This window comes from Silene latifolia, chromosome 11 (genome assembly GCF_048544455.1).
Source record: "Silene latifolia isolate original U9 population chromosome 11, ASM4854445v1, whole genome shotgun sequence".
NCBI classification, from domain to species: domain Eukaryota; kingdom Viridiplantae; phylum Streptophyta; class Magnoliopsida; order Caryophyllales; family Caryophyllaceae; genus Silene; species Silene latifolia.
The window spans coordinates 7463389-7490161 of NC_133536.1; the positions used below are offsets into that span (position 1 = coordinate 7463389).

The window sequence follows — 26773 nt, forward strand, 5'->3', positions numbered from 1 at the left end:
TAGTCCCTCTTCATGGGCTTTCCTCTATAAATAGGGTACTTAGTCCCTGAAATTGGCCACCAATTTCATTTCCTCAAAAATTTTCTTCTTTCTAGCCCTTGTGTGAAACCTCTTTCTAGCTTTGAGAATCATTACTCCGCGTGGCGATTTTCTTCAAGGTAAACAAATAAATTCTTTCTTTAACTCGTAAGTTTTGTTGTAACATGTCTTCTGTGGTCTTTGGACCTAGTAAGCTGCGCCGGGGTTCCGTCGCGTCTTGATGAGGAGGAGATACTAAACGCCATCCCGATAAGGTTTGGGGACCCTAGGTCTCCGTCTCCCGAAGTCGATCCAAAAGCTCCGGAGGGTGGGGAGGATGATGATGTTGATGATGGCTGTGAGGAAGGGATTCCTCCTGGTGAGGAGAGGCCGCATATCCTGGACCACGGCGAGGCGTGCGCGGCCCAGTCTCGACCGTGCCTGGACCAATAAATTCGCCGATTGTTCGGTGGAACTCTATTCGAGGGTCATTTCTACTTCGGTGAGGGGTACAAAATTGTTATCCCAGGAAGGGTCAAGCGTCTGTTGCCCTCCTCAGGGCATATCGGCGTATATATCAGGCATCCGGAGTATGGCCTCCGGTTTCCTTTGAATAAATACGTCGCGGCCATCGTCAAAGCTATGAACGTTGCGTGGCTCACCGCATCCGTTGGTCACATTAGGACGATAGTTGGCTTCGTGTGGCTCTGTCTTTTCAAGGGGGAGGTACCTACGGTTAATTTATTCCGCCGGCTTCATCATCTTCGGGCATCGACCCCGTAAGGTGGGGGGTGGTACGGCGTGCGGATGAAGCGGGCGTCCTCTCCGTTGACAAGCTTTCTTCTTGCAAGAATTTGGAAGGGGCGGTGGGTGTATGTCAAAGTGCCGGATAGACTATCCGTTGCCTCGGTCCTTCCAGCACCAAGTCAACTTACGGTGCGAGAGTAAAAGGGAGCGTGAAAAATGGGTCTCCCCGAGTAAGCACAAGATGGATGCCGGCGGGGTTGCTCTTAGTCGACGAGAGCGGGCGTCTGTTGTTTGATCTTTGAGAAGGGATGGGTGCCCCGACTCGGATTATTCTTCGAGGATGGTTTGCTTTGCGCGTCGGCCTCATACCGGCCCTCAACCGGGGTGAGTAGGGTCGGTGTGAGGCCCATCTTTGCCTATTACGCTCTTGTTTTTAGAGCTTTGTTTTACTTCTTTTATGTAACTCTTATCTGGTTTCTTGCAGACCGGTTTGGCCAAGATACATGCGAGGAGACCTTGAAGAGGTTGGGGCTTGATAAGGACGGGAACGTCGTTGAGCGGCACCCTCGGGTGACACGCGTGATCGTAGGTTGGCTCCCACGAACTTATGGACAAGCGATTGAAGGCGCGGATCGGCGGCGGCTCGAAGCACGGGTTCTCGGGGGTGTGCGAAGAGAACATCAAAGGCAAGGTCCGGTCTGCGGCGTTGTCGATTCCGGCTCCCTCTTCAACCCCAACGGTCCAGAAGGAGCATGTGGAGGTCATCGATGTCTCCGAGGGGATGGTGACCGTTGCGAAGGGCCCTCCTTCGCCCAAGAAGAGAAAAGAGCCATTGCCGGCTTCCGCCGCTGCCGGGGAAAAGGCTGATTCACCGGTCCTCCAACTAAGAGGGTCCGGGACCAGTACGGACCTAACTCGTGGTTCGGACTTATTTGGTTCATTGTGCATTCCCGACGGACTCTACGATGTGTCGATGAATGTTGACATGGATGCGTTGTGTAAATTTTTGTAGATCCGCCGTCGCGGCCGCCGTTCTTGCGATCGGCAACTAGACAAGCGACTGAGACGGCGGGTGATAGGAATGTCACCGTTGACTCGCCCTCGAAGGTCCCCCGCCGAGCTTGTGGCAGAGGGTACAAAAATATCCAAGAGGCTGACGAAGTGGACTCAACTGGTCGGCTCCTATATTATGGAGTAGGAAGAGGCCATGGCCCAGGCTAGGCCGTTGATCCAACGGCTTAAGCTCGATCTTTCTGCTGCGAAGGGAGAAGCCGGGAAGGCTAAGCTTGACCTCCTTGCTGCTCGGAAGCGTGCGGAGGAGGCTGAGAAGCAGTTACTGACCGAGAGGGCCAAAGTTGAGGCTGCTGATGCCACCTCTGCCCAGCTGCTGGAGGAGCGGGACAGGTATAAGGGTAGCTACGATGCCGTTGTTGCCAAAAGGGAAGAATGGAGGGGGATGTATGAGGCTCAGTCGGGGGCTCTCGCGGACACTAGGGTCATTTCTTGCCCAAAGGGAGAAGGACATTGAGGTGCTTCAAGATAAGATCCTCCCCGACTGTGCGCTCGGTCGGGATCGCCGAGGAAGCGACCAGGGAGGCGATCGGAGGCTCATTCTCGAAGAGTCCTTCCGTGGGAGAAATTTGAACGACTTACGGGACGAGATGGCCGATGCCGTGAAAAGGCGCGCGGAAAAAGAGGAGGCGGCGAAGGCGGCTCGGATAGCCGAGGCCAAGGCGGCCTATGATGCAAAGGTGAAGGAGGCCGAAGAGGAGGGTGAAAGGTGAAGGCATGTGGAGATGGCAAGCTTTCCTGCGGGCAGGCCACCGAAGTTGACGCCGCTGCCGCCGATGGTGGCGCATCAGCGTAGGGAGACGGGCGGTCGTCACCGGACTCACCGGCATCTCGGATAGCTTTAGGCTGTTCGGGAGCCAACTACCGAGCCTTTCCTCCCCTGCCATCTTTTGGCGCTTCAAATATCATGTCCGTAATCTTTTGCTTTCCTTTTCCTTGTTTATGTAAAACTCTGGTAGGTTGCGTTTTGGCTTATCCCTATGGGGACGGCCGTCGTCTGCATTCTCCTCGTTTGTAATCTGTTGTCATTAATCAAAGTTTGCTTGTTTTGCCTCTGGCTTGGCCGAGGTCTTTTCTTGCCTTCTTGCGTTATTAATTGAGCGCTTTTTCATTTTTACCTTCGGCTCAGCCTAGGCAGCTAGAATGCGTATCAATTGCGTTTAACGTCTTTTTCTTGAACATGTCAGCGTGTTGGCCGCTTCCTCTTTCACTCTCGGTCTGACCGAGGCGTCGGATTTGTGCTTCCCAACCGCCGTTGTGAACATGTTAGCGCGTCGATCGTTGTGTCCCCTGCCAGGCCTTCGGCGGACCGAGGTGACTAGGGGTTACGACGCGACAGCGTAAGCCGGCGTATCGATCGTTGTGTCCCCTGCCAGGCCTTTGGCGGACCGAGGCGACTAGGGGTTACGACGCGACAGCGTAAGTTGGCGTATCGATCGTTGTGTCCCCTGCCAGGCCTTCGGCGCCAATTGTTCCGGGATGTCAATCGTCGCGACAGTTGAATGTCAATCAATGCAACAGTGACCAAGCGTCTTCAACACGCCCCTTCATATCTCTGCCTATTCATCTTCCTCGACAAATTCCTAAGTATCTGTTCTCCGCCGGCCACGTGATCAACCAAGCCAGAAAGCACCGGCCAGGGGGCAATCAGAAACCGGCACTCTCTACCTTGGTCTCAGCCAGCGTCATTGCCTTTTTCCACATCGGACGTCCATTACACATCCATGTGGAGGGGGGATATGGTACCGGCCTAAGCGAGCCATGCCGGGAAGAAGAAGGGGCGAGAAATTTTCACTTGCGCGAGAATATACGCTCGGCATACATCGGAGCCCATACCACGGCATAGACTACGCTGGGGGCAAATTGATGGGGCATATTCTGCACCCTCTGACCAAGTCAACATATTGAGCAAGGTCAAAGATATCCACAGCAAGTCAACGGCTTAAACAGCCTAACCGACGCAGCCTGTCGGCCTGCCTCTTGTGCCTCGGCTAGGACACCTTATCCGCCGGGGCACACATCCGCGAACTCATATCCAAGACCCCTCGGCGGCGAGTCAACAGGGCCCGCCGGCCTGCCATGGGTCCCTCGGCCGAGGGTAGCTCAGTCTTTCCACCTGCTAGCCACTTGGCCACTTGGCCACTACGTGACAAAAGGTGAAAGTCTATAAATACTCCTCAACTATCATTGAGGAAAGGATCCACAATTTAACCTAAGAATCGCTATTCATCTGGTAATATCTTCCTTATCTCTCTACAATACGCACTTTGCTAAGTAACAACAACTTACCTCTCTAAGTTACTGACTTGAGCGTCGGAGTGAGTTCGCTCGGCCCAAAGCCGAGCCCTCAGTTTGTTCATCGTTTCAGGAGACCGCAAGGAGGATTCAACTAAGGACGTCATTCTACAAGCACGGGTGGTGACAAATAACTGCTCTGGAATTACACCCGGAACAATAATATTAATAAAAATGAATATATTAATAAAATAATAAATATAATATAACAATATAATATAATAATAATAATAAATATAAATACCCTAATATTGCAATTAATCATAATAGTATAATAATAAATGTAAATAGTAATATTATAAATATTAAAAATAAATTTTAATAAAATAATAACAATATTAAATAAATTAATATAATAATAATAATGATATTATTATGATAACAATTAGAATATAAAATAAAAATAATAATATTAATGTTGAAATAAACTACCCTGAACTGAACTGATCTGATCTGAATTGAATTGAATGGAGCTGAATTGAACTGAACTTAATAGAGCTGAACTGAACTGAACTAAACTTATTAGAACTGAAATTAAGTCTAAAAGAACAGGGCCTAACTCCATTTCATGATTTCCTGCAGCAGCTATCTCAGAATCTAACTTGTTCAGAAACTGCTCACTCACAAGTTTAGCTTTAGAGATCATTGTCATGGATCATGCTTGGATCCAGACCAACCCCGCCACGTTTAGTTAGGCCACAAATATGACCTTGACGGTTTACAGAGATGGAAATAGCTGAACTCATTTGGGATTCTTCCTCTGCAGTTGCATCTACTATATAGTGTTTTCCCTTGAACAACATCAAATTGCCATTCAATAAATGAGAAATAATGAGCCAATTCAAATCCTTCGTCAAGTTTATATTGTTCTCATTTGACTTTGGTGATCAACCATTTGACCGACAGCGATATAATCATATAAACGACAAATATTGAGCTGATATGATTCTTTCGGAATGTCTTTGATCAACAGCGATATAATAGCCGACGAAGTTCATATTATTTGAACACCAAAGCCAAATAGCAACAATATAAGTACGATAGAGGGGGGTAATCTTTATACTAGATGATAAAAGGGAAATTTGAAACCTTTGTCATGTAATTATGACAGGAACCGCCGAAGTGTTGAACTGTAGAAATTTTTTGTCGCTGACATAAATTTCTGGTTGATGAGCTGATCACTTGATGAACTAGCTTAGGCCGTTAGCAGCAATGACCTGAACTTGTGGTACTCCTGTATCACTCAAAGCAGCCTGCAGAAACACAGAAATTCATTTACGCAGATGCTCCATTAAGCTATAACGCCTAAATATGGAACAAAAAAAAAGCTTTAACACCTAAATAAATGCAACAATAGTAGTATCACAGTGACAACTGCAATTGGTTCGATACACTGTATAATACTTCGAGTTCCATTTCACTGAAACTCTTTATTCCCAACCTACCAACAACAACAACAACAACATCAGAGCCTTAATCCCAAAATGATTTGGGGTCGGCTGACATGAATCATCCTTTCGAACCGTCCATGGGTGAACGCACGCCTCAAAATGCGAATAAAAAAGGGAAGATAAAAAGCAAAAGGGAGAACGAAAATGTAATGGAAAGTCAAGGTGAACTTAGGGGTTTTAAAATCGAATTCCGTCTTTCTTTTATAAAAACTTAAAAGTTAAATCGAGAGAAAAGATTAAAACGATTTTTAAAAACCGAAATAGAGTTAAGGGTCCGGAATGACCCAGGTAAAATCTATAAGAAAGTGGTTGTTGAAAAAGTGTGTAATAAAGGAGAGAAAAATAAATAAATTAATTTCTTTAAATTAAATAAATAAATAAAAACACTAAATCTGTCAAAAAAACATCAAATACTAAAAATCCACATGTATCCTTTCCCTCCATTGTGCCCTCTCCGTCACCATACTCTCCTCAAGCCCCAGAACTCTCATATCGTGCTCTATCACTCTCAACCATGTCTGTCTCGGTCTTCCTCTGCCTCTAGGGACCTTTTCTGTTCTCCAAGTCTCCAGCCTCCTAACTGGTGCGTCCATAGGTCTCCTTCTCACATGGCCAAACCATCTTAGTCGGTTTTCCATCATCTTGTCCTCTATTGGCGCCACTTTAACCTTTTCCCTAATCACCCCATTCCTTAACCGATCTTTCCTTGTATGTCCGCACATCCACCTCAACATGCGCATCTCCGCCACACTCATCTTTTGAATGTGACAATGTTTCACGGCCCAACACTCGGAGCCGTAAAGTAGGGCGGGCCTAATTGCCGTGCGATAAAATTTTCCCTTTAATCTTTGGGGCATATCTTTATCGCATAGAAACCCTGAAGCACTCTTCCATTTCAACCATCCCGCTTTAATTCTGTGAGCCATATCTCCGTCTAACTCCCCATCTTTTTGAATAATAGATCCTAGATATCTGAAGAAATCTGAACCCTCAACAACATTCCCATCGAAAATAATACTCCCCGCCTCTGTCGATCTCAACCCCGCCACCTTAGTGAACGACACCTCAAATACTCGGTCTTACTCTACTCGGCTGAACCCACGAGTCTCTAAAGTCTGCCTCCACAATTCCAACTTTCTCTCCACCCCCTCTTTTGTCTCATCAATCAACACAATATCATCAGCAAACATCATACACCAAGGGATGTCGTCCTGAATATCCCTTGTCAACTCATCCATAACTATAGCAAAGAGAAAAGGACTAAGTGCGGAACCTTGATGCACCCCGATGGTAATAGGAAATTCTTCCGTTCTCCCAACATTAGTGCGAACACTTGCACTAGCCTCCTCATACATGTCCTTTATGAGGTCAATATATTTTCGCGACACACCCTTTCTCGCCAAAGCCCACCAAAGTACTTCTCTTGGTACCCTATCATATGCCTTTTCTAAGTCAATAAAAACCATATGCAAATCCTTCTTCTTGTCCCGATGGTATTCCATCAACTGTCTCATGATAAAAATCGCATCCATAGTCGATCTCCCGGGCATAAATCCAAATTGGTTTTCCGAGATGTCTACATATCTCCTAAGCCTTTGCTCGATTACCCGCTCCCATAACTTCATTGTATGACTCATAAGTTTAATTCCCCGATAATTGGAACACTCTTGGACATCACCTTTGTTCTTGTACAAAGGGACAAGAGTGCTTTTCCTCCAAGCCGATGGCATCTTGTTGCTCCTCCAAATCTTGTTGAAGAGCATGGTTACCCATTCAATCCCTTTCTCCCCGAAGCACCTCCAAACTTCTATGGGTATACCATCCGGTCCTTCTGCTTTCTTTGATCCCATCTTCCTTAACGCCTTTCTAACTTCACTCTTTTGTATTCTACGCACAAATTCCCGGTTAACCATGCTTGGTGTTACCTCTACATCCCCAAAACCTTGTTCCTGATGTCCATTGAATAAATTATCAAAGTAAGAACTCCATCTAGCCTTTATCTCGTTATCCTGAACCATAACCTTGTCGTCCATATCTTTCACACACCTAACTCTCCCAATATCTCTCGTCTTTCGGTCTCTTATGCGAGCCAGTTTATAGATATCCTTCTCTCCTTCTCTCGTGTCCAACCTGGCATACACTTCTTGGTTAACTTTTGCCCTCGCATCCCGTACGGCCTTTTTAGCGGCTCGCCTAGCCTCCTTGTACTTTTCAAAGTTCTCATCACTCATGCATTTCCCCAAAACCTTATAGCATTCACGTTTAGTCTTTATCGCTTGTCTCACCACATCGTTCCACCAAGATGTGTCCTTACTTGATGGTTTATTCCCTTTATATTCCCCTAATACCTCCCTCGCCACCTCCTTTACAACATGCTCCAATTTATCCCACGTTGCATCAATATCTTTCTCCTCACAATCCGACCAAATATCGCTACTTCCAACCTTATCCAAAAACGCTTGTTGGTTTCCCCCTTGTAGCTTCCACCACTTGATCCGAGCCTCACCGATTATCTTTCTCTTCCTCAAGTCTCTCTTACCCCGAAAATCAAGAACCACTAGTCTATGTTGTGTTGCGGCACTTTCCCCGGGTATGACCTTGCAATCGGTGTACTCTTTCCTCCACACATTCCTTACCAAAAGGAAGTCAATTTGACTAGCATTACCTCCACTTCTATAAGTCACCAAATGAGAATGTCTTTTCTCGAACCAAGTGTTCATTATACCCAAGTCATATGCCAAAGCAAAATCCAATATGTCACTTCCTGCTTCATTTCTCTCCCCGAACCCAAAACTCCCATGAATGTTCTCAAAGCCAACTCGACTAGTACCCACATGCCCATTGAGGTCACCACCAATGATCAATTTCTCTCCAATAGGGGCACGTTCTACAACCTCTTCCAAATCTTCCCAGAAGGCTCGTCGGAAAGAAGCATCCAAACCTACTTGGGGTGCGTAAGCACTTATAACCGTCACCACCTCATCCCCGACTACAAGCTTAATACTCATAATCCTATCACTCTTTCTCGATACTTCTACCACATCATCAATGTAATCTTTATCAATGACAATACCCACTCCATTACGACTTTTGTCTTTACCCGTGTACCAAAGCTTATAACCCCAAGGCGCTATTACCCTTGCTTTATCTCCGACCCACTTTGTCTCTTGTAGACACATTATATGCACTCTCCTCCTTTTCATAACCTCCCCTACCTCAGCTAATCTCCCTGTCAAAGAGCCAACATTCCAAGTACCAAACCGTAACCTACTACCCTTCCTAAAGTCATGTCCTGATTTCTTTACCCGCTCTTGACCATGCTTCCTAGATCCAAACCTATTTGACACCACACCCATACTTCGAGGTGGCGCGCCGCTTTTGGGCGACGACCTAACAACCCTTGCATATTTTTCACTACACCCGGGTCTAGAAGATGTAGCGCACCCTTGCTTATTTGACACCACCCCCAGATGTAAAGATGGCGCGTCGCTTCCGGGCGACGACCTAGCAACCCTCACATACTTATCACTACACCCGGGTCTAAGAAGTGCAGTGCGTCGCTTCTGAGGAGACGCCCCAACGATGTTCAAATTCCGATTCATGTCCAAAAAATGTGACTAAGTTTTTATGCTGGCTGCCACAGACCTACCGCAACCCTCCTCCTTTATCCGGGCTTGGGACCGGCAGCGAATGCCCGAAAACACTCACAGCATCTAAAAAGTGAGAACATGATGTCTCCGAACGACGAAAACCAGACCGACAGGAAAAATTAGTTATCAACTTGAAGCAAATTAACGGTACATTCTGAAACGAAAGCGAAATTATCTTTGTGAGTTTTTGTTTTATGATGTTTGTAAATTGTAAATGCAAATATGTAAGATTATATAAAGGATCTGAGATGTATTAAGTAGTGAAGTAGCAATTGAGATGCATATTCTGAAACGAAAGCGAGATACGAAATTTCCAGTAACTTGAATGATGGAGTAGAAAATTCCTCCTTTCATTTCCATACTTGTTCACATTGTGTGAATGGGATTTTGAATTAACTTATAGTCCCTCCGATTCTTCGAAATTTTCACTTTTTAAGATTTGCGAGGACTGTTTTAAACAAATGAGCAATTTATAAGAAAATACAACCGAGAAATAAACGATCTGAAATGAATAAGAAGTGAGGTAGCAATTGATTTGAGGTTGCGGATGATGCCATAATGGAGATGACAGATAAGTGGTCTACAAATAAAGGAGTTTTTGAGTCGATTATATCCTTCAAAAAATCCAGATGTCCTCTCAAATTCTAACATAACTCCGAAATCTGTCTAATAATTACGATCATAATCTTTCTTCGACGTTAGGGTATGACGAAAAACAATATCAAATTTGTATAATTTTAAATTCAAAACTCTAATGAATTTTCCAATGAAACTAGGGAAATCAATTATCAGAACAAAAACAAGCATGCCTCAGACAATTTCAAATGTGTTTCAAAGGACAGTGAGTAAACTTGACTTGCATTTTAGACTCGAAATGCGTCTGATTCTATGTTTCATACATTCAATTAGATTTTATCCATCAAATATTCGATCAATTTTAAAATTTGATTGAAACTAATGTGATTAGGGTTAGTGAATTGATTAGTTGGAATGTTGGATCAATTTTCCAATCTATACCAGTTCCAAGACCACAATAATGAGGTAAAGCAGCCAAACGAAATGAGAGGGGTAAAGTAGTAAAAACGTAACGGAATGAGAGAAATGTATGCGGCAAAACAACAAAATTAAATAAGTTACCAAAATAAAATCGTAATTTATTTTCACAACACGAAATACCGCTACTTCCTTTTTCCAGAAATCTACATTTACATCCCTTAACTCAACTCCTCTGAAATTCTAAGCAATACACCCTCAAATCTATCATATTTATACATTACTATTTACAGATCATCGTCTTTCATCAATGTTATACTATGTATTACGGAAATCAATACTAACTTGCAATATTTGCAATGAAACCAGTGAAATCAATTATCAGAACAAAAACACGCATACATTCAATTAGATATTGTCGATCAATTTTGAAATTTGATTGAAACTATGTGAACAGAGATATAGCGAATTTATTAGATGGATTAATTTTCCCATCACTTTTTTTCCCTAAAATTATATATCTATTTCCCAATCAATTTTACTCAAATTTAAATGAGTGGGACGGAGAGAATAACACGGTATTACTGCGATCACAGAAAAATGCGTACTGCGAGTGCGAAACAATGAAATTAAAGAAGGGTAAGAGAATTACCTCAGTAATTAAAATCTGGAGTTAAATCTTGATTTGATCTGAATCCGGATTGACTTTTGTCTTTAAATATCAATTTGTTTTTGTAATTACCATTGGGTTTCCTTGCAAAGAGGTAGAAAAAATCGTTCACAAGTTACAAATTTTATGTGCTAAAATTATTTCATCCGTCTCGGTTATTTGTTTAGCTATCAATCAATCAATACTATATATTAAATCCAGAAACCAAGGGACTTCAATGTAATTAAAGAAAGTTATACAAATTAATTATACTATATAGTTTTAAATCAATAGCATCGTGTGATGGACTCGATTAAGGGATCTCAATGCAAATATTATATAGTTTGGGTTAAAATTAAATTATATAGAAGCTTGGTAATTTTCCTAAACATGGTCAATTTCCTTAAAATAAAATAATTAATTAAGATGGTCAATTTCAAGGAGACTAACAGAAAGAAGATGCCTGATAATTTTCCTAAATATTTATAGAAGACTAGAAGATGGTCAATTTTCTTAGAATAAAATAATTAATTAGTATAAACATGCACACTTATGGTATTATTAATTATTATCATCATAAAATTATATATTAAATTTAAAATCTATGCAATTTTATTAAACTTTATAATTTATTAGATGTATAGAGATGTTAATTATTTAACATACAAAAATATAATATAAGTATGTTATAAATAATTCGAGTTAGATTCCATAATATATAATATTGCATAATTCTTTCGATATGATTTAATGCATATATGTAATATATTTATATAAATATATAATCCTCTTAAAATTGCATGCCTAAGTAGTAAAAGTAATTTCGTCAGTAAAGAAAAGAATTGTAGTAACATTGAATATAGTTATATGATAGCAATCACTCATTTGAATAGTAAAAGTAACAATATTATCAACGAGATTAGTGAGAGTGGTAGAAACAACAACGGGAGTAGTGAAATAATCAATATTAATGCGGCAATAGTGAAAGTAACAATAATTACAGCGAGAGTAGTGAAATTATCAATATTAATGCGGCAATATTGACAGTAAAAATAATTACGGCGGGAGTAGTGAAAGTAACAATGATTACGGGCAAGTAGTGAAATGTTATTACTATTGTTTCATTAATAAGAGTAAAATATTAATAGCGGGCGGGAGTAGTGAATTTGTCTAAAAATTTATTTCATCGTAATTTTAGGATATGTTATAAAAAATATATTAATGATAAATTTATGCGTTATGCAACTTTAAGTAATTTTATTTAATGAAAAAAAAAATAATGGTAAGTAGAGGTAGCCCGGGCGAAGCCGGGCACCAATACTAGTACTATATATTAAATCCAGAAACCAAAGGACTTCAATGTAATTAAAGAAAGTTATACAAATTAATTATACTATATAGTTTTAAATCAATAGCACCGTGTGATGGACCCGATTAAGGGATCTCAATGCAAATATTATATATCAATACTATATATTAAAATCCAGAAACCAAAGGACTTCAATGTAATTAAAGAAAGTTATACAAATTAATTATACTATATAGTTTTAAATCAATAGCTCCGTGTGATGGACCCGATTAATCAATACTATATATTAAATCCAGAAACCAAAGGACTTCAATGTAATTAAAGAAAGTTATACAAATTAATTATACTATATAGTTTTAAATCAATAGCACCGTGTGATAGACCCGATTAAGGGATCTCAATGCAAATATTATATATCAATACTATATATTAAATCCAGAAACCAAAGGACTTCAATGTAATTAAAGAAAGTTATACAAATTAATTATACTATATAGTTTTAAATCAATAGCACCGTGTGATGGACCCGATTAAGGGATCTCAACGCAAATATTATATAGTTTGGGTTAAAATAAAATTATAGAGAAGCTTGGTAATTTTCCTAAACATGGTTAATTTCCTTAAAATAAAATAATTAATTAAGATGGTCAATTTCCTTAAAATAAATAGTATAAACATGCACACTTATGGTATTAATTATTATCATCATAAAATTATATATTAAATTTAAAATCTATGCAATTTTATTAAACTTTATAATTTATTAGATGTATAGAGATGTTAATTATTTAACATACAAAAATATAATAAATAGGTTATAAATAATTCAAGTTAGATTAAATAATATATAATATTGCATAATTCTTTCGATTTGATTTAATGCATATATGTAAAATATATTTATATAAATATATAATCCTCTTAAAATTGCATACCTAAGTAGTAAAAGTAATTCAATCAGTAAAGAACAGAATTATAGTAACATTGGATATAGTTATGTAATAGTAATCACTCATTTGAATAGTAAAAGTAACAATATTAGCAACGAGATTAGTGAGAGTGGTAGAAACAACAACGGGAGTAGTGAAATAATCAATATTAATGCGGCAATAGTGAAAGTAACAATAATAGTAACAATAATTACGGCGGGAGTAGTGAAATTATCAATATTAATGCGGCAGTAGTGACAGTAACAATAATTACGGCGGGAATAGTGAAAGTAACAATGATTACGGGCAAATAGTGAAATGTTATTATTGTTTCATTAATAAGAGTAAAATATTAATAGCGAGAGTAGTAAATTTGTCTCAAAATTTATTTCATCGTAATTTTAGGATATGTTATAAAAAATATATTAATGATAAATTTATGGGTTATGCAACTTTAAGTAATTTTATTTAATGAAAAAAAATAATGGTAAGTAGAGGTAGCACGGGCGAAGCCGGGCACCAATACTAGTACTATATATTAAATCCAGAAACCAATGGACTTCAATGTAATTAAAGAAAGTTATACAAATTAATTATACTATATAGTTTTAAATCACTAGCACCGTGTGATGAACCCGATTAAGGGATCTCAATGCAAATATTATATAGTTTGGGTTAAAATTAAATTATATAGAAGTTTGGTAATTTTCCTAAACATTTGTAAGAAACTAAAACATGGTCAATTTCACTAAAATAAAATAATTAATTAAGATGGTCAATTTTCTTAAAATAAAATAATTAATTAAGATGGTCAATTTCAAGAAAACTAAAAGAAAGAAGATGCTTGGTAATTTTCCTAAATATTTATAGAAGACTAGAAGATGGTCAATTTCTTTAAAATAAAATAATTAATTAGTATAAATATGCACACTTATGGTATTAATTATTATCATCATAAAATTATATATTAAATTTAAAATCTATGCAATTTTATTAAACTTTATAGTTTATTAGATGTATAGAGATGTTAATTATTTAACATACAAAAATATAATATAAGTAGTGTTACAAATAATTCAAGTTAGATTCCATAATATATAATATTGCATATTCTTTCGATTTGATTTAATGCATATATGTAATATATTTATATAAATATATAATCCTCTTAAAATTGCATGCCTAAGTGGTAAAAGTAATTTCGCCGGTAAAGAAAAGAATTGTGGTAACATTGGATATAGTTATATGATAGTAATCACTCATTTGAATAGTAAAAGTAACAATATTATCAGCGAGATTAGTGAGAGTGGTAGAAACAACGGGAGTAGTGAAATAATCAATATTAATGCGGCAATAGTGAAAGTAACAATAATAGTAACAATAATTACGACGGGAGTAGTGAAATTATCAATATTAATGCGGCAATAGTGACAGTAACAATAATTACAGCGGGAGTAGTGAAAGTAACAATGGTTACGGGCAAGTAGTGAAATTATCAATATTAATGAGGCAGTAGTGACAGTAACAATAATTACGGCGGGAGTAGTGAAAGTAACAATGATTACGGGCAAGTAGTGAAATGTTATTACTATTGTTTCATTAATAAGATTAAAATATTAATAGCGGGAGTAGTGAATTTGTCTCAAAATTTATTTCATCGTAATTTTAGAATATGTCATAGAAAAATATATTAATGATAAATTTATGAGTTATGCAACTTTAAGTAATTTTATTTCATGAAAAAAAAATTAATGGTAAGTAGAGGTAGCCCGGGCGAAGCCGGACACCAATACTAGTTTTTGTAAACTTAATTTCAACTCATTTTAGTTCAGTTTAACTCGGTTTAGATCAGTTCAACTTCTTTCAATTCAGTTTTTCTCTTCACAAATTATTTTTTTACTTCAGTTCAGATCCATTAGTTCAGTTCAACTCTATTAAGTTTCGTTCAGTTCAAATAATTTCAGTTCGAAAGAACAGAGTCTAATAATTTGTTTACCTTATCTATTACTCCAACTTATACTCCCTCCGAATAACAATGTTTGCACCATTTCCCTAAGATATGTGAGGAGTATTTTATTAAAATGGGGCAAACATAAGTGTTGGGAGGGAGTATATTTTTTGGCCGAAATATATATTAACTTATATATTAAGAATGCTTCTAATATGTCCCAAGTTTACCATAGATTTTTGTTTTCTAAGGTATGTTATACCCTCCTTTTGAAAAAAAATAAACTTTTGAGTCTCGGCCATTAATTTAGAAAGCAATGATTTTTTTACCAAAACAAAAATCTCAAAAATACGATCAATTTAATGCAAAATTGATCTCGCTGTCAAGCGGGGTAGCTCCCATTGAAGCAATTGTAGCAGCTCTGTGATATAACCCTCTCTTTCACTACTGGTGGACTGTCGACCGAAAGGCCGACAGTCATAGGTCAAGATTATTTAATCTCGGGGGCACCGGTGAATAAAGAACAAAATATGCCATAGTACAGTAAAAAAGATTCAATCGCTCTCATAGGAGAACCAATATAACGTATTGAATATCCCTTATAGTTTTAAGCCCGGAAAATCCATAGTACTACCATAATTTCTCAACGGAAACAAGCATTTTATAATATACATGCATGTAGAAATATTTCTACGCCTAAAATCGTCATTAGAGTAGAAATAAGAGCTCTAGGTATGAAGTTCAACTACATTTCATGATTCCTCCTTACGAGCTTGTGCAGTAGCTATCTCAGAATCTAACTTGTTCAGAAATTGCTCACTGACATGTTTAGCTACAGATATCATGTCATGGATCATGGTTGGATCCAGACCAACCCCGCCACGTTTGGTTAGGACACAAATATGACCTTGCTGGTTTACAGAGATGGAAATAGCTGAACTCATTTGGGATTCTTCCTCTGCAATTGCATCTACTATATAACGTTTTCCCACCCGGACAACATCAAATTGGCTTTCAAATAATGTACAAGCCAAATGAGAAATAATGAGTCTATTCAAATCCTTCGTCCTATTTATATTGTTCTCATTTGACTTTGGTCCTCAACCATTTGACCGACAGCGATATAAACGACAAATATTGAGCGGATATGATTCTTTCGGAATGCCTTTGATCAACAGCGATATAATAGCCGACAAAGTTCATATTATTTGATCACCAAAGTCAAATAACAACAATATAAGTACGATAGAGGGGGTAATCTTTATACTAGATGATAAAAGGAAAATTTGAAACCTTTGTCATGTAATTATGATAGGAACTGCCGAAGTGTTCAACTGTAGAAATTCATCGTCGCTGAAATCAATTTCTCGCTGATGAGCTGATCAGCAGCAATGACCTGAACTCGTGGTACTCCTGTATCACTCAAAGCAGCCTGCAAAAACACAGAGATTCAGTCCTTTAAGCAGATGCTCAATTAACCTTTAACACCTAAATAAAGTAATAAACGCAACAATAGTAGTATCACAGTGACAACTGCAATTGGTTCGATACACTGTATAATACTTCGAGTTCCATTTCACTGAAACTCTTTATTCCCAACCTACCATGCATCTAAAAAGTGCGAACATGATGTCTCCGAACGACGAAAACCAGACTGACAGGAAAAATTAGTTATCAAATTGAAGCAAATCAACCTTACATCACTCTAGGAGAGGGATATGAGGATAACAGTTTGAGAAACAGAGCAAATTCTCTTTTATAACATTTAACCCTTTTATACCAAACCCCTACAACATGGCGAAATTAATAAAAAGCTTTGTCTCAAATTATAAGAGGTAAAGTACGAGCAGATGAAATGCCAAAATCTGACAGGTGGTGGCAGAATCAAGTGCATCAGTAGATAAGCGAGTAATACCGTGATAGCTGCACCATAAAGGCATCCAGCAAATTCCCATCAGAACTGGCCACAAGGCAGTCTATATATAAATCCCAACAGGTATTTCCCTTCACAATACATAGAGATGAAAGATCAATTCCAACCCCTGAAAAAACAACGAGTCGGAATCATTGCCATTAAATTAAATTCTAGGTTTCAGTCACGGTCACACACAATCAGCTCTTACGGCCTAATCTTGCTAAACGTGGCTATTATCACCTCAAAATGCAGCCACAGCAATTTTCAAGAACTTTACACAACATTTGCATTTTGGTTTTCACCTTAATTTAAACCATTACTGTATTGATGCTATAACAAATATCTGTTGAACAAATTTCCAACCAGCTCCGCTTTTACTTCTCAGTAGACCTCGCTGTAGAGCCAGTGCCATTTCTGACGACAATTCTTCATCAAATAATGAGTTGAGCCCTGTGATATGTGCTAAGACTCAGTAACTGATGTCTGACAATTTAAGAAACTCATCCAAAGAAGGAATCGAATAAAGGGGAGACTAAAACAAGGGCACAAGTAAGAAGCGGATCACACTCGAGAGTTTGACCAAATCATCATGAAATTGTAAGTGTTCAATTGATTAATCAGAATAAACAAAAAAACCATGTAAATGCTATTTTTAAGTTCAGACTTCAACAGGTCGAGGAACGCAGCATGAACTATGTGAGTTAAGATAACAAATGTTCATCAGAAACTTATATACAAACTACGTACCTGATACATCGGCGCAGCTGTTGCATTGCAAGCACCTTAAATACATTATGACCAACCTTTAATAAACAGAGTAAAAATTAAAAAACCAGTTTGTTCAAATGTACTCCCTACGTCACAATCATTTGTTTTAACATCCCATGTGTACTTTAGCCAATTAGCCATACTAAACAACGAGAGGGAGAATTATGTTTGTTTGCAAATTGCAAAGAAGAAAAAACTCGTTCAACAAAAATTGGAGGGTACGTACAATATATAAAAGTGACATTAGTTCATATCATTTGACTATCAAAGTCAAATAGCGACAATATAAATAAGATGGAATGCATATTCTTATTTTTTCATATAATTTGTCTACCAAAGTAAAATACCAACTAATGTCACTTAACTTAAGATCTCATAAAATAATAATCGGATTCACGTAATAATGTACGGAGTATAAGATAAGAGTGAACACTATTCTCTAATCTCTAGCACATGTAAAAATCTGAGATGTGTTGGATGAGAGGCCAGTCCTCCCCATTCGGTTTTTGGCATCTTTCTTTGAGACTCTCGGAACCCAGTACAATGTAAAGCACCTGGAGAGAGGTGAGTTTGGGCATCCATTTTGGCATGGATTTCAGTTTGGGAGACTTCCAAATGTTAAGAGATCGGAGGGAAGTGCAGAACTGCATCCCCTCTGGCAATTCCTCCATCTCTTTTAATTCAATCAAATACAAGTGTTGAAGACTACCAGCAAGGTTATGCCATGACATCCCACCCAACTTCACTTTTGGACAGAGTTGGATATACAAAGACTCCAGGGCAGATAAATGCTCCAGCCATCCTCTTATGCTCACAAGTTCCGGGCAACCGCTGATGTGTAAGGTTCGCACGGAAGACAATAAATACGTCGGAAACTCATTTACTTCTCCCAACCTCTCCATTCTCTCATCAGACACTATTTTTATCTCTGAAAGAAACTGAGTGTACTTTGGGACAATAGGCATTGATTTCAGCCACTCCGAGTTGTTGATTTCTAGTCTCTTCAATTTGGGACATGACAAGGGACGAGGTCTGCACCTCATATCTCCTCTGGAATTATATATTGTGAGCTCTTCGAGCTGCGGACATAAAGGGACAACCATCATATTTTCACAATATTCTATACTGAGATTCTTTAGTAGAGGAAAACAGGGAGATGACACCCACTTTAATACTTGTGCTTCTCTGCTGCTTCCACTCTCATTAGGGTTGACCACGTGCGACCCTGATCTCCGCCACCACCCTTTTAACTTAGGCAACTGAGAAATATTAAGCCTATCGAGGCAGGGAAAGAAGGATGATCCTTCATCCGAGACAAGTGTTCCTGAGTCCGCCATATATTCCATATTTGGCAATCTTGAAATCTGTAGCGTCTTAAGGTGGGGCAGTTTCCCAATTTGCCAAGGCAGATAGAGAAGCTCACTGCAATCTACGATCCGCAAAGTGACAAGATTAGGGAAATCGAACAACGCCGAGTTATCCCCCCTCCCTGGCCATCTCGGTAATGTCTCACCATGATACCCATACAACTCCAATCTCTTGACATGAGGATGAGGCTGCATCTCTTCCAGCAATGCTTCCTCAGACTCCTCCCCGCGTCTAAAGTTAATAATAATCGTCTCTAGGTGTTCCTTACTCCTTAAATAGCCTCCCCCGCCATGTTCTTCCTTCACAAATTTTGCATTTTCAAGAACTGCTATTTCAATCGTCAATTCCCCTTTCAATTTGTTCAGGTGCTTTAGGTCTTCCAACCCATTAAAGCATTGCTTTGAAGCTGATCTTGCTCGCGCACCCACCACAAATTGGCATAAAGTGTGCAGAGAGCTCAACATACTTATGCCGGCCGGCATATGACTTAGCGCATGACATTGAGCTACATTTAAGGTGCATAGATCAACTAGCTTGCTCACATCATCCGGCAGTTGTTTTAAACTCTTGCAAAAATGTAAATTCAAAGTTTGGAGATTTACTAGCTTTGTTATTGACTTGGGAAGAACTCTCAGATCACTATTGTATGAGAGGTCTAAACTCCTCAAATGCAACAGGTCACCTATTGATTTTGGTAAACTTTTGGCCTTTGACTTACTCAAATCTAAAGACCTTAAGCATGTCCATTTCCGTATTGATTTACTTGCTAGTAATCGGTCCACTTTAGACCCATGGTACGATTTTGTAATAAAAAGGCACGTACGAATTTCAGAATTATTGAAGATATGTTGTGCGTAGGAGTCCTCCACAAGAGAGAGATGGCGAACTCTTTTTCCCACACTAGAAGTATAAGAACTGAACCTGAAAATCTCTTCGCCCGCTACTTTTTCAGCAATATCATGCAAGAGATCATGAATCTTAAACGACTTAATCCCCCCAAATTCATCCTCGTCTATATCTTGGAAAAAACACCTCTGAAGCAATATAAGAAAGTATTCTTCGCCCAAATTCTCTGAGTTAATGTAGCCTTGTGCCATCCAAAGCTGAATCAACAGTTTCTTATTAATCTTCCAATCCTTGGGAAAGATAGCACAGTAGGCAAAACAAGTCCTCAAGGAAGGGTTAAGTTGATCGTAACTTAACTTCAATATGCGGGTCATCATGGCATCATTACTCTCACTAAGAAGGACTAAGCCTTTGTCGTGAAATGATAACCACTCAGACTTGGATTGACCACGCAGAAGACTTCCTACTACTCTAATAGCAAGCGGGACATTGGTACACTTTTTTACAATCTCTTGGCCAAGTTTAACCCATTCTTCATCTCTTTTTTCTCCTTGAAACGCCATCCTTTCGAACAAATGCCATGACTCCGGTTCTGATAATCCTTGCAACAGATGTACTCGATCACCTGCAATCATTTGGGCAGTTGTTTTCGAGCGTGTAGTTACAATTATCCAACTCCCCCTTCCGCCAAACTTCAAAAACCCTTGGAACTGCTGCCATTCATGATAACTTTCAGTCCACACGTCATCTAACACGAGCAAGTATTTTTGCCCTTCAAGTTGCTGCTTAACTTCATGATGTATGTCCTCCAAAGACATTTTATCAGTAACAGATAATCCTTTCACCACCTTTGCTAAATGCCCTTTCAAATCCAAATGCTGTTCATCCTGATCAGCAATGCAAGTCCACCTCTTCAGTGGGAATGCCTTAGTGATCCTAGGATGGTTATACACAAGTTGGGCAAGAGCGGTTTTTCCTAAACCTCCCATCCCCATAATGGCTAGCAAAGAAACATTTGGGTGATCAAGATTATGAGAACCCAACAACACACTTATAATCTTCTCCACATCTTCCTCCCTCCCAATGATTACATCAGACAAACAAGAAGAAGTCTCCTCCTTTGTAAATTTTATAGGCTTAAAGTCAATCTTAAAACTAAATTTATCACTCTTAGTGGCAATTTTATTCAAATTGTCATTAACCGTTTTGACTTTACTAGAGAGTTTGTGTGTAAGATGCTCAAATCGTAAAATAAAGGATTTTACCTTGTCAGAGAATTTATCACTATGTTCCCTGAGTTGCTTCTGTTTGGCAAGGGTTAGGAACTCATCTAACACATCGTCAGCGTCGTAAACAGCATCTTTGAGCTCTTGGACGTAATGCTTCTCCTGGGCGTTAAGAGAGTCCTGCTTGGCACCAGCATCCTCAAGAACAGCTCCGACCATTTCGACAGTGTTTTGGAGGTCATCAAGTTTGGATTTGCAATGAGAAAAGGAGAGCATTGATAGTAACTGAGGCAAAGTTTGGATAGCAGTAAGTATAGTTTGAATTACAGCTAAAGTTGTTGCAGGATCCATGATTTTTGTGGGAATATAATTCAATATCTGAATTTTGTAAATGCAAGATTAAATAAAAAGGATGTGAAATGAGTTGGAATTGAGACCTTGATATATAAACTCAGTAGACGGTTAAATATTACCGCATAGTGGTAGGTAATAAAGACAAATCTTTTGGTATTTCTTAAATAATAAGTGGAGTGATTTGATATATATTCGACCCGTATTAAACGAAAGTACAATTACGAGTATTTGACAAGTGACAACACACGTTTTACATTTATAGCACATCAACCGACCAAAGGTACAATAAAATGTTAAAAGCAAGGTACGAGCTCGTGTTAAATTTCCATCCAAAGACAACTTGCAACATGAGTGATTGTATAGAAATTTCCTCCTATCCTTTTCATAATTGTACTACACTACTTTTTAAAATTATTTTATTTGAGGTCACTATGGTTCTAATAATGTTTCATACATTCAATTTGAATTTGAAATTTCATTGAAACTAGTGTACTACGGAATGTATATGATTAGAGATAGTGAATTGATCAAAAGGATATAAGTTAGTATCAAGTAAATTACCAGTACTACCACAACGGAATTTTGGTAAAACGAAAAAAGAGGGGTAAAATAGTCAAAAACATAACAGAATCAGAGAAATGAGTACAACAAAACAATAAAATTAGACACTGGTAAGAGAATTACCACAGTAATTAAAGTCTTGACTTGATCTCAATTGGATTGACTCCGTCTTTATAAATGATCTTCTTGCTTGTTTTTGTCTCCCACCAAACACAAATTCTCATTTTTGACGATCCATATTCATCACAAGTTTATGACGGGTCAAGTACAACCTACATGGAAAGATAAGACCAATCATTTATGACTCTCTAGGCACTTTATTTTTTATCTTATCTACCCATATGGGTAATACTTAACCCGTTACAAGTTTGTGACGAATATACTCATTATAAGGGAGACTTACTGCCCCACAAATTCTTATGTCGTATGAGTAAATTTCCATCTCAATCAACTTTTACCCCTCATTTGTCATTGGTATAGACATCCCAAATTAATTAAAAATGATATAAGATTATAAGATACTCCACAATTTTGAAATATGATTGAAACTAAGGTATATGATTACAGATACTTCATAATTGATCAAAAGGATATAAGATTATAAGGTACTCCGTATCAAGTAAGACATGTATTATTATGTATATGACTATACCAGTATCACAATCACGGAAACGAGGTAAAACCGTAAAACGAAATGAGTGGAGCAAAATTGTAAAAAATGTACCAAGATGAGAGAAATAAATAAGACAAAACAACAAAATTAGATAAGGGTAAAAGAATTACCACAGTAATTAAAATCTTGACTTGATCTCAGTTGGATTTACTTCTTCTCTACAAATGAATACATAATGTGACCTCTTTCCTTCTTCTTGTCTCCCTGCGTTTTAATTTGTTTTTTTTTTTTGGGTGTGAACTGTGAACCATCATCTGGTTTATTTGGTTTTTGGGCGTGAATCATTTGGTTTACTCCGTATTCGAGTCGGGTGTATGAGTAAATTTCCATCTCCATTGCTCCTTATATAAACTTACTCCTGAGTTTGCGTTCATCTTTGATTAAGTTACCAACTTGTTTAGGCGGTCTTATATAAGCTTATTGTAAAACAAGTTAGTTATTGAAACTATTTAGTCACTCTCTTACTTTAGATAACATTCCCTATTTAAGGGTGACACAAAATTAAGGAAACTCAAATTAAATAAGCTAAAGTATTATGGTGGGATGAGGTAATTGAAAAGAGAGAAGATATTGTGGGGTATTATTGTGCGTGAGACGATTAAAATAAGTAATGTTATAGAGTAAGTCGATTAAAATAAGTATTGTTGTGGGGTGAGTTGATTAAAATAAGTACTCCCTATGTTTTTTTCATATGATCTACCCATTTTATTAAAATACTACACCCATATATTCAACAAATGGATAGATCATATAAAAACGGAGGAAGTATAAAATTTTATTCAATTTACAGCGTCAAAGCCAGACAAATCCCGTTAAATACAAAAGCAAAATCAATTCATTGTTTAAGAAAGATAAAAAAGAACTATATTAATTTATCCCCAATTAAATATACAAGAACAAACCACGTGACCTTAAATTTTACCCACTCCTTCAGTCATTTGTTTACTTTTTATTTTTATTTTTTGTGACGGGTATTTTAGTTAAAATTAGCCAAATGATTGAGATGGAGGGAGGGAGGGAGTAGTATTGTACCTGAAAGAAGTTGTCGTTCGGTCGCCGATTGTTGGTTGGCTGCTAAACCTTGGTCAATGTAGTTATGACAGGAACTGCGGATGTGTCAATACCGTAGAAATTCGTCATCCCTGACATCAATTTCTGGTTGATCACTTGAAGAACTACCTGAACTCATGGTACTCCTGTATTCGCTCATATACAAATTTTGGAATTATCTAGTTGGTCTAAATCAGCGATCTACATAATTAATGTTTACACTTGTTTCAAATATGTGTTTAAATGCAATGGTTTAAGAGGAAATAACGTAATATACTAGTGTCAGAATGTCAAAGCTTATACTCCCTCATATTCTTAATAACCCTCCCCTTTAATGGAGGGCACGAAAATTAAAGAAGGGGAGTATTATATGATAAAGTATTGTAATGGGGTAGGAGATTGGAGAGAGGAAAGGTATTGTGTGATTAAAATAAGTATTGTTGTGGGGGTAATGTGATTAAAATAAGTATTATTGTGGGGGTAAGGTGATTAAAATAAGGGGGTGTTTGGTTGGGGGGAATAAGGAAAGGGAAAGAGAATAAAAATGGTTTCTAATAGAGAAACGATAAGAAACAAGAAACAACCTCGGGTCCTTTGTAGTGCGGCGTAAAGAACAGAAATCAACAGAGATTTCCTCCCAATTGTTGCACCCAAGACCGTCTGAGACTATGCCCTTGTGCTAGAAATGCTTTCTAATTGACTTGCAATATTGAGAAAGCTATTATGAGGTTTTTTCCGATGTGAGATCTAGGAATTTCAGAGAAAATTGCACTGAAACCCTAATTATTTTTCACTAATGACAATTAGGTTAACAAGAAGGAGAAGGCTCTCCTTTTTGTTCTTCTAATTCGGCCAAACCGAGAGCCCTCATGGGGAAGTGGGCTTCCACTTCCTCTTAATTTTAGCTCGTGGTCCGGTTCGTAAAATGCTAAAATGTATATGACGGGTTTTTATTATAAACTGTCATCGGTTATCGGTTATTAATACATCGACTAATAACACGGATTAGTTGAAGTATTAATACATGTCCGACAAAGACAATATTGTATAATTAATTTATTCAATATACATTAATCGAATATAAATCGTTTATATTCAATTTACGAATTAACTGCTTAATTCGCCTTAGCCCATTTTATTTAATCCGTATTAAATACAATATCTCAACATAACATTTTGACTAATTACTAGTCAAATAACTCCGACTAACTGGTTAGTCAAATTTGGCATCAACATGACTGTATTTTCATACTGTCACATCTCTCAAACGTATCCTATAGGTGTGACTTTTAGGGACCAGTTGATCACCGCCATCTGTATGACAATAACGTCAAACTTATCTAGCAAGCCAACCGTTATTGATAAACGTGGATCAACTGATAATAATACCAAAAGTATGCCCTTTGATCCTTTTAGAGATTTATAAGTCCTTGCACTAACTGTTAAGGACACCAACCCCAACAGGGATTGTGGTGTTTGTTGAGGGTGTGAGGCGCGGTGATTAGGTTCGTCGTGGGGTACCGTGAGGAAGATCGTCGGCGCCGCTACTTGTGGTGGTGTCGGTGTAGATAATGGTGGTAGGTGGTGGATAATGGTGGTGGAGGTGGTGGATGTTGGCTTTTAATTCCCTTTTCCTCTAATTGTCAACCAAACACCCAAGTATAATATGGAGATCCCATTCATTTCCCTCTCTTACCCTTTCTTGATTTCATTCTCTTACCCTTTCCCGTACCAAAAGCCCCCTAAGTATTATTGTGGGGTAAGGTGATTAAAATAAGATAAAGTATGAGTATTGTGGGGTATTGTTGTGAGGTGGAGTGATTAAAATAATTATAAAAGTTTGCCAAATAAGGAAATAAGGAGAGTATTGTGAATAGACGAGAAAGGAAATAAGGAGAGTTATTTAGAATAGGAGGGAGTATGATTTATTGGTGAAATTAGTGTGTGCTAGTAAGCCCATATAGAATTAAGTACATGGATCGATAAATAATACTTCGTATTTTGTTTTGATAATTAATATTTCTTATTTTTAACTAACAAAGTCAAAGATGCCGTATTTATCATAAAATTTCGAATTGTTAAAATAAAATTAATAATCCGTATACAAATAAAATCAAAGTGTAAAGTTATTGCATTTCTATAAATATAGTTTTATCAAATTATTCGGAATGTATAAAATTATTTCATAGTATTATTTTCATTTATTCCGATTTGTAATTCATACCGCTTATATGCCATTAATTTCGTTTATTCAGAATGTATAAAATTATTTCATAGTATTTGTTCAACGACGGAATTTGTACGACATTTGTATTGGCGGAATTCTGAAGAAATATACTCATTTGCACACTAACGGGTCCCACCATAACATGAATTTGAAAAAAAAAGGGGGGCTTCAATAATGAGGTGGCACCGCACGTCCTAGATTGAGTATTGTTTTCTGAATTAATAAAGATAAGATTGCAAAAAATGAATTTTTTGTCTCCTAATTACCAAAAAATACCCCGGGTTTGGGTGTGAGAGAGGGACGAGAGAGTTTCAATGGAAAATAATGAATTGGAAAATTATGAGTGACGTGAGGTATGAAGGAGATGAAGGAGATAAAAGACCTCAAGAATATAAAAACACAAAGAAGGGTAATTTTGTCATAAATTTAGGTTTTAAAACAGAAAAATTGAATTTTGACGAAATGTGTCACCGGAGTGTCCATTTGGATACAATTTTTGACCTGAGTAGATTTTATGGGAGTAAATTATTAAAAAGTTTTTATAAGAGAGTTATTTTAGAAAAGAGGTTTATAAAATGGAGTAATTGTTAATTTACTCTAAAGATTATATAAAGCAACCCATTATATACAACCCTTTGAATGCTTTTGTTTTTTCCTAATTAATATTTATGTCATTTAAAGTTTGTGAAACACTAATTTTAGTGTACATCATTTAACTTCCAAAT

The 26773-nt window shown here is 37.9% G+C and overlaps 2 protein-coding genes across 4 annotated transcripts; both read right to left on the reverse strand.

Annotated features, from left to right (window-relative positions):
* Nucleotides 1–15812: 15812 nt before the first annotated feature.
* LOC141612820 (uncharacterized) lies at nt 15813–16263 on the reverse strand. The gene is made up of 2 exons (XM_074431568.1): nt 16178–16263; nt 15813–16071 (listed from the first exon to the last, which is right to left on the reverse strand). The coding sequence occupies exons 1-2, from the start codon at nt 16261–16263 to the stop codon at nt 15813–15815; spliced, it is 345 nt and encodes a 114-aa protein (XP_074287669.1).
* A 1703-nt stretch (nt 16264–17966) lies between these two features.
* Nucleotides 17967–23099, reverse strand: LOC141610861 (putative disease resistance protein RGA1). Of its 3 annotated transcripts, XM_074429147.1 has the most exons (3): nt 22882–23099; nt 22222–22370; nt 17967–21468 (listed from the first exon to the last, which is right to left on the reverse strand). In XM_074429147.1, the coding sequence occupies exon 3, from the start codon at nt 21457–21459 to the stop codon at nt 18190–18192; it is 3270 nt and encodes a 1089-aa protein (XP_074285248.1). In that variant the 5' UTR covers nt 21460–21468; nt 22222–22370; nt 22882–23099; the 3' UTR covers nt 17967–18189. The 3 variants fall into 3 exon arrangements, with proteins under 3 accessions (XP_074285248.1, XP_074285249.1, XP_074285247.1); XM_074429148.1 differs by lacking the exon at nt 22222–22370; XM_074429146.1 differs by lacking the exons at nt 22222–22370; nt 22882–23099 and having other exon boundaries at nt 17967–21747.
* Nucleotides 23100–26773: the final 3674 nt, after the last annotated feature.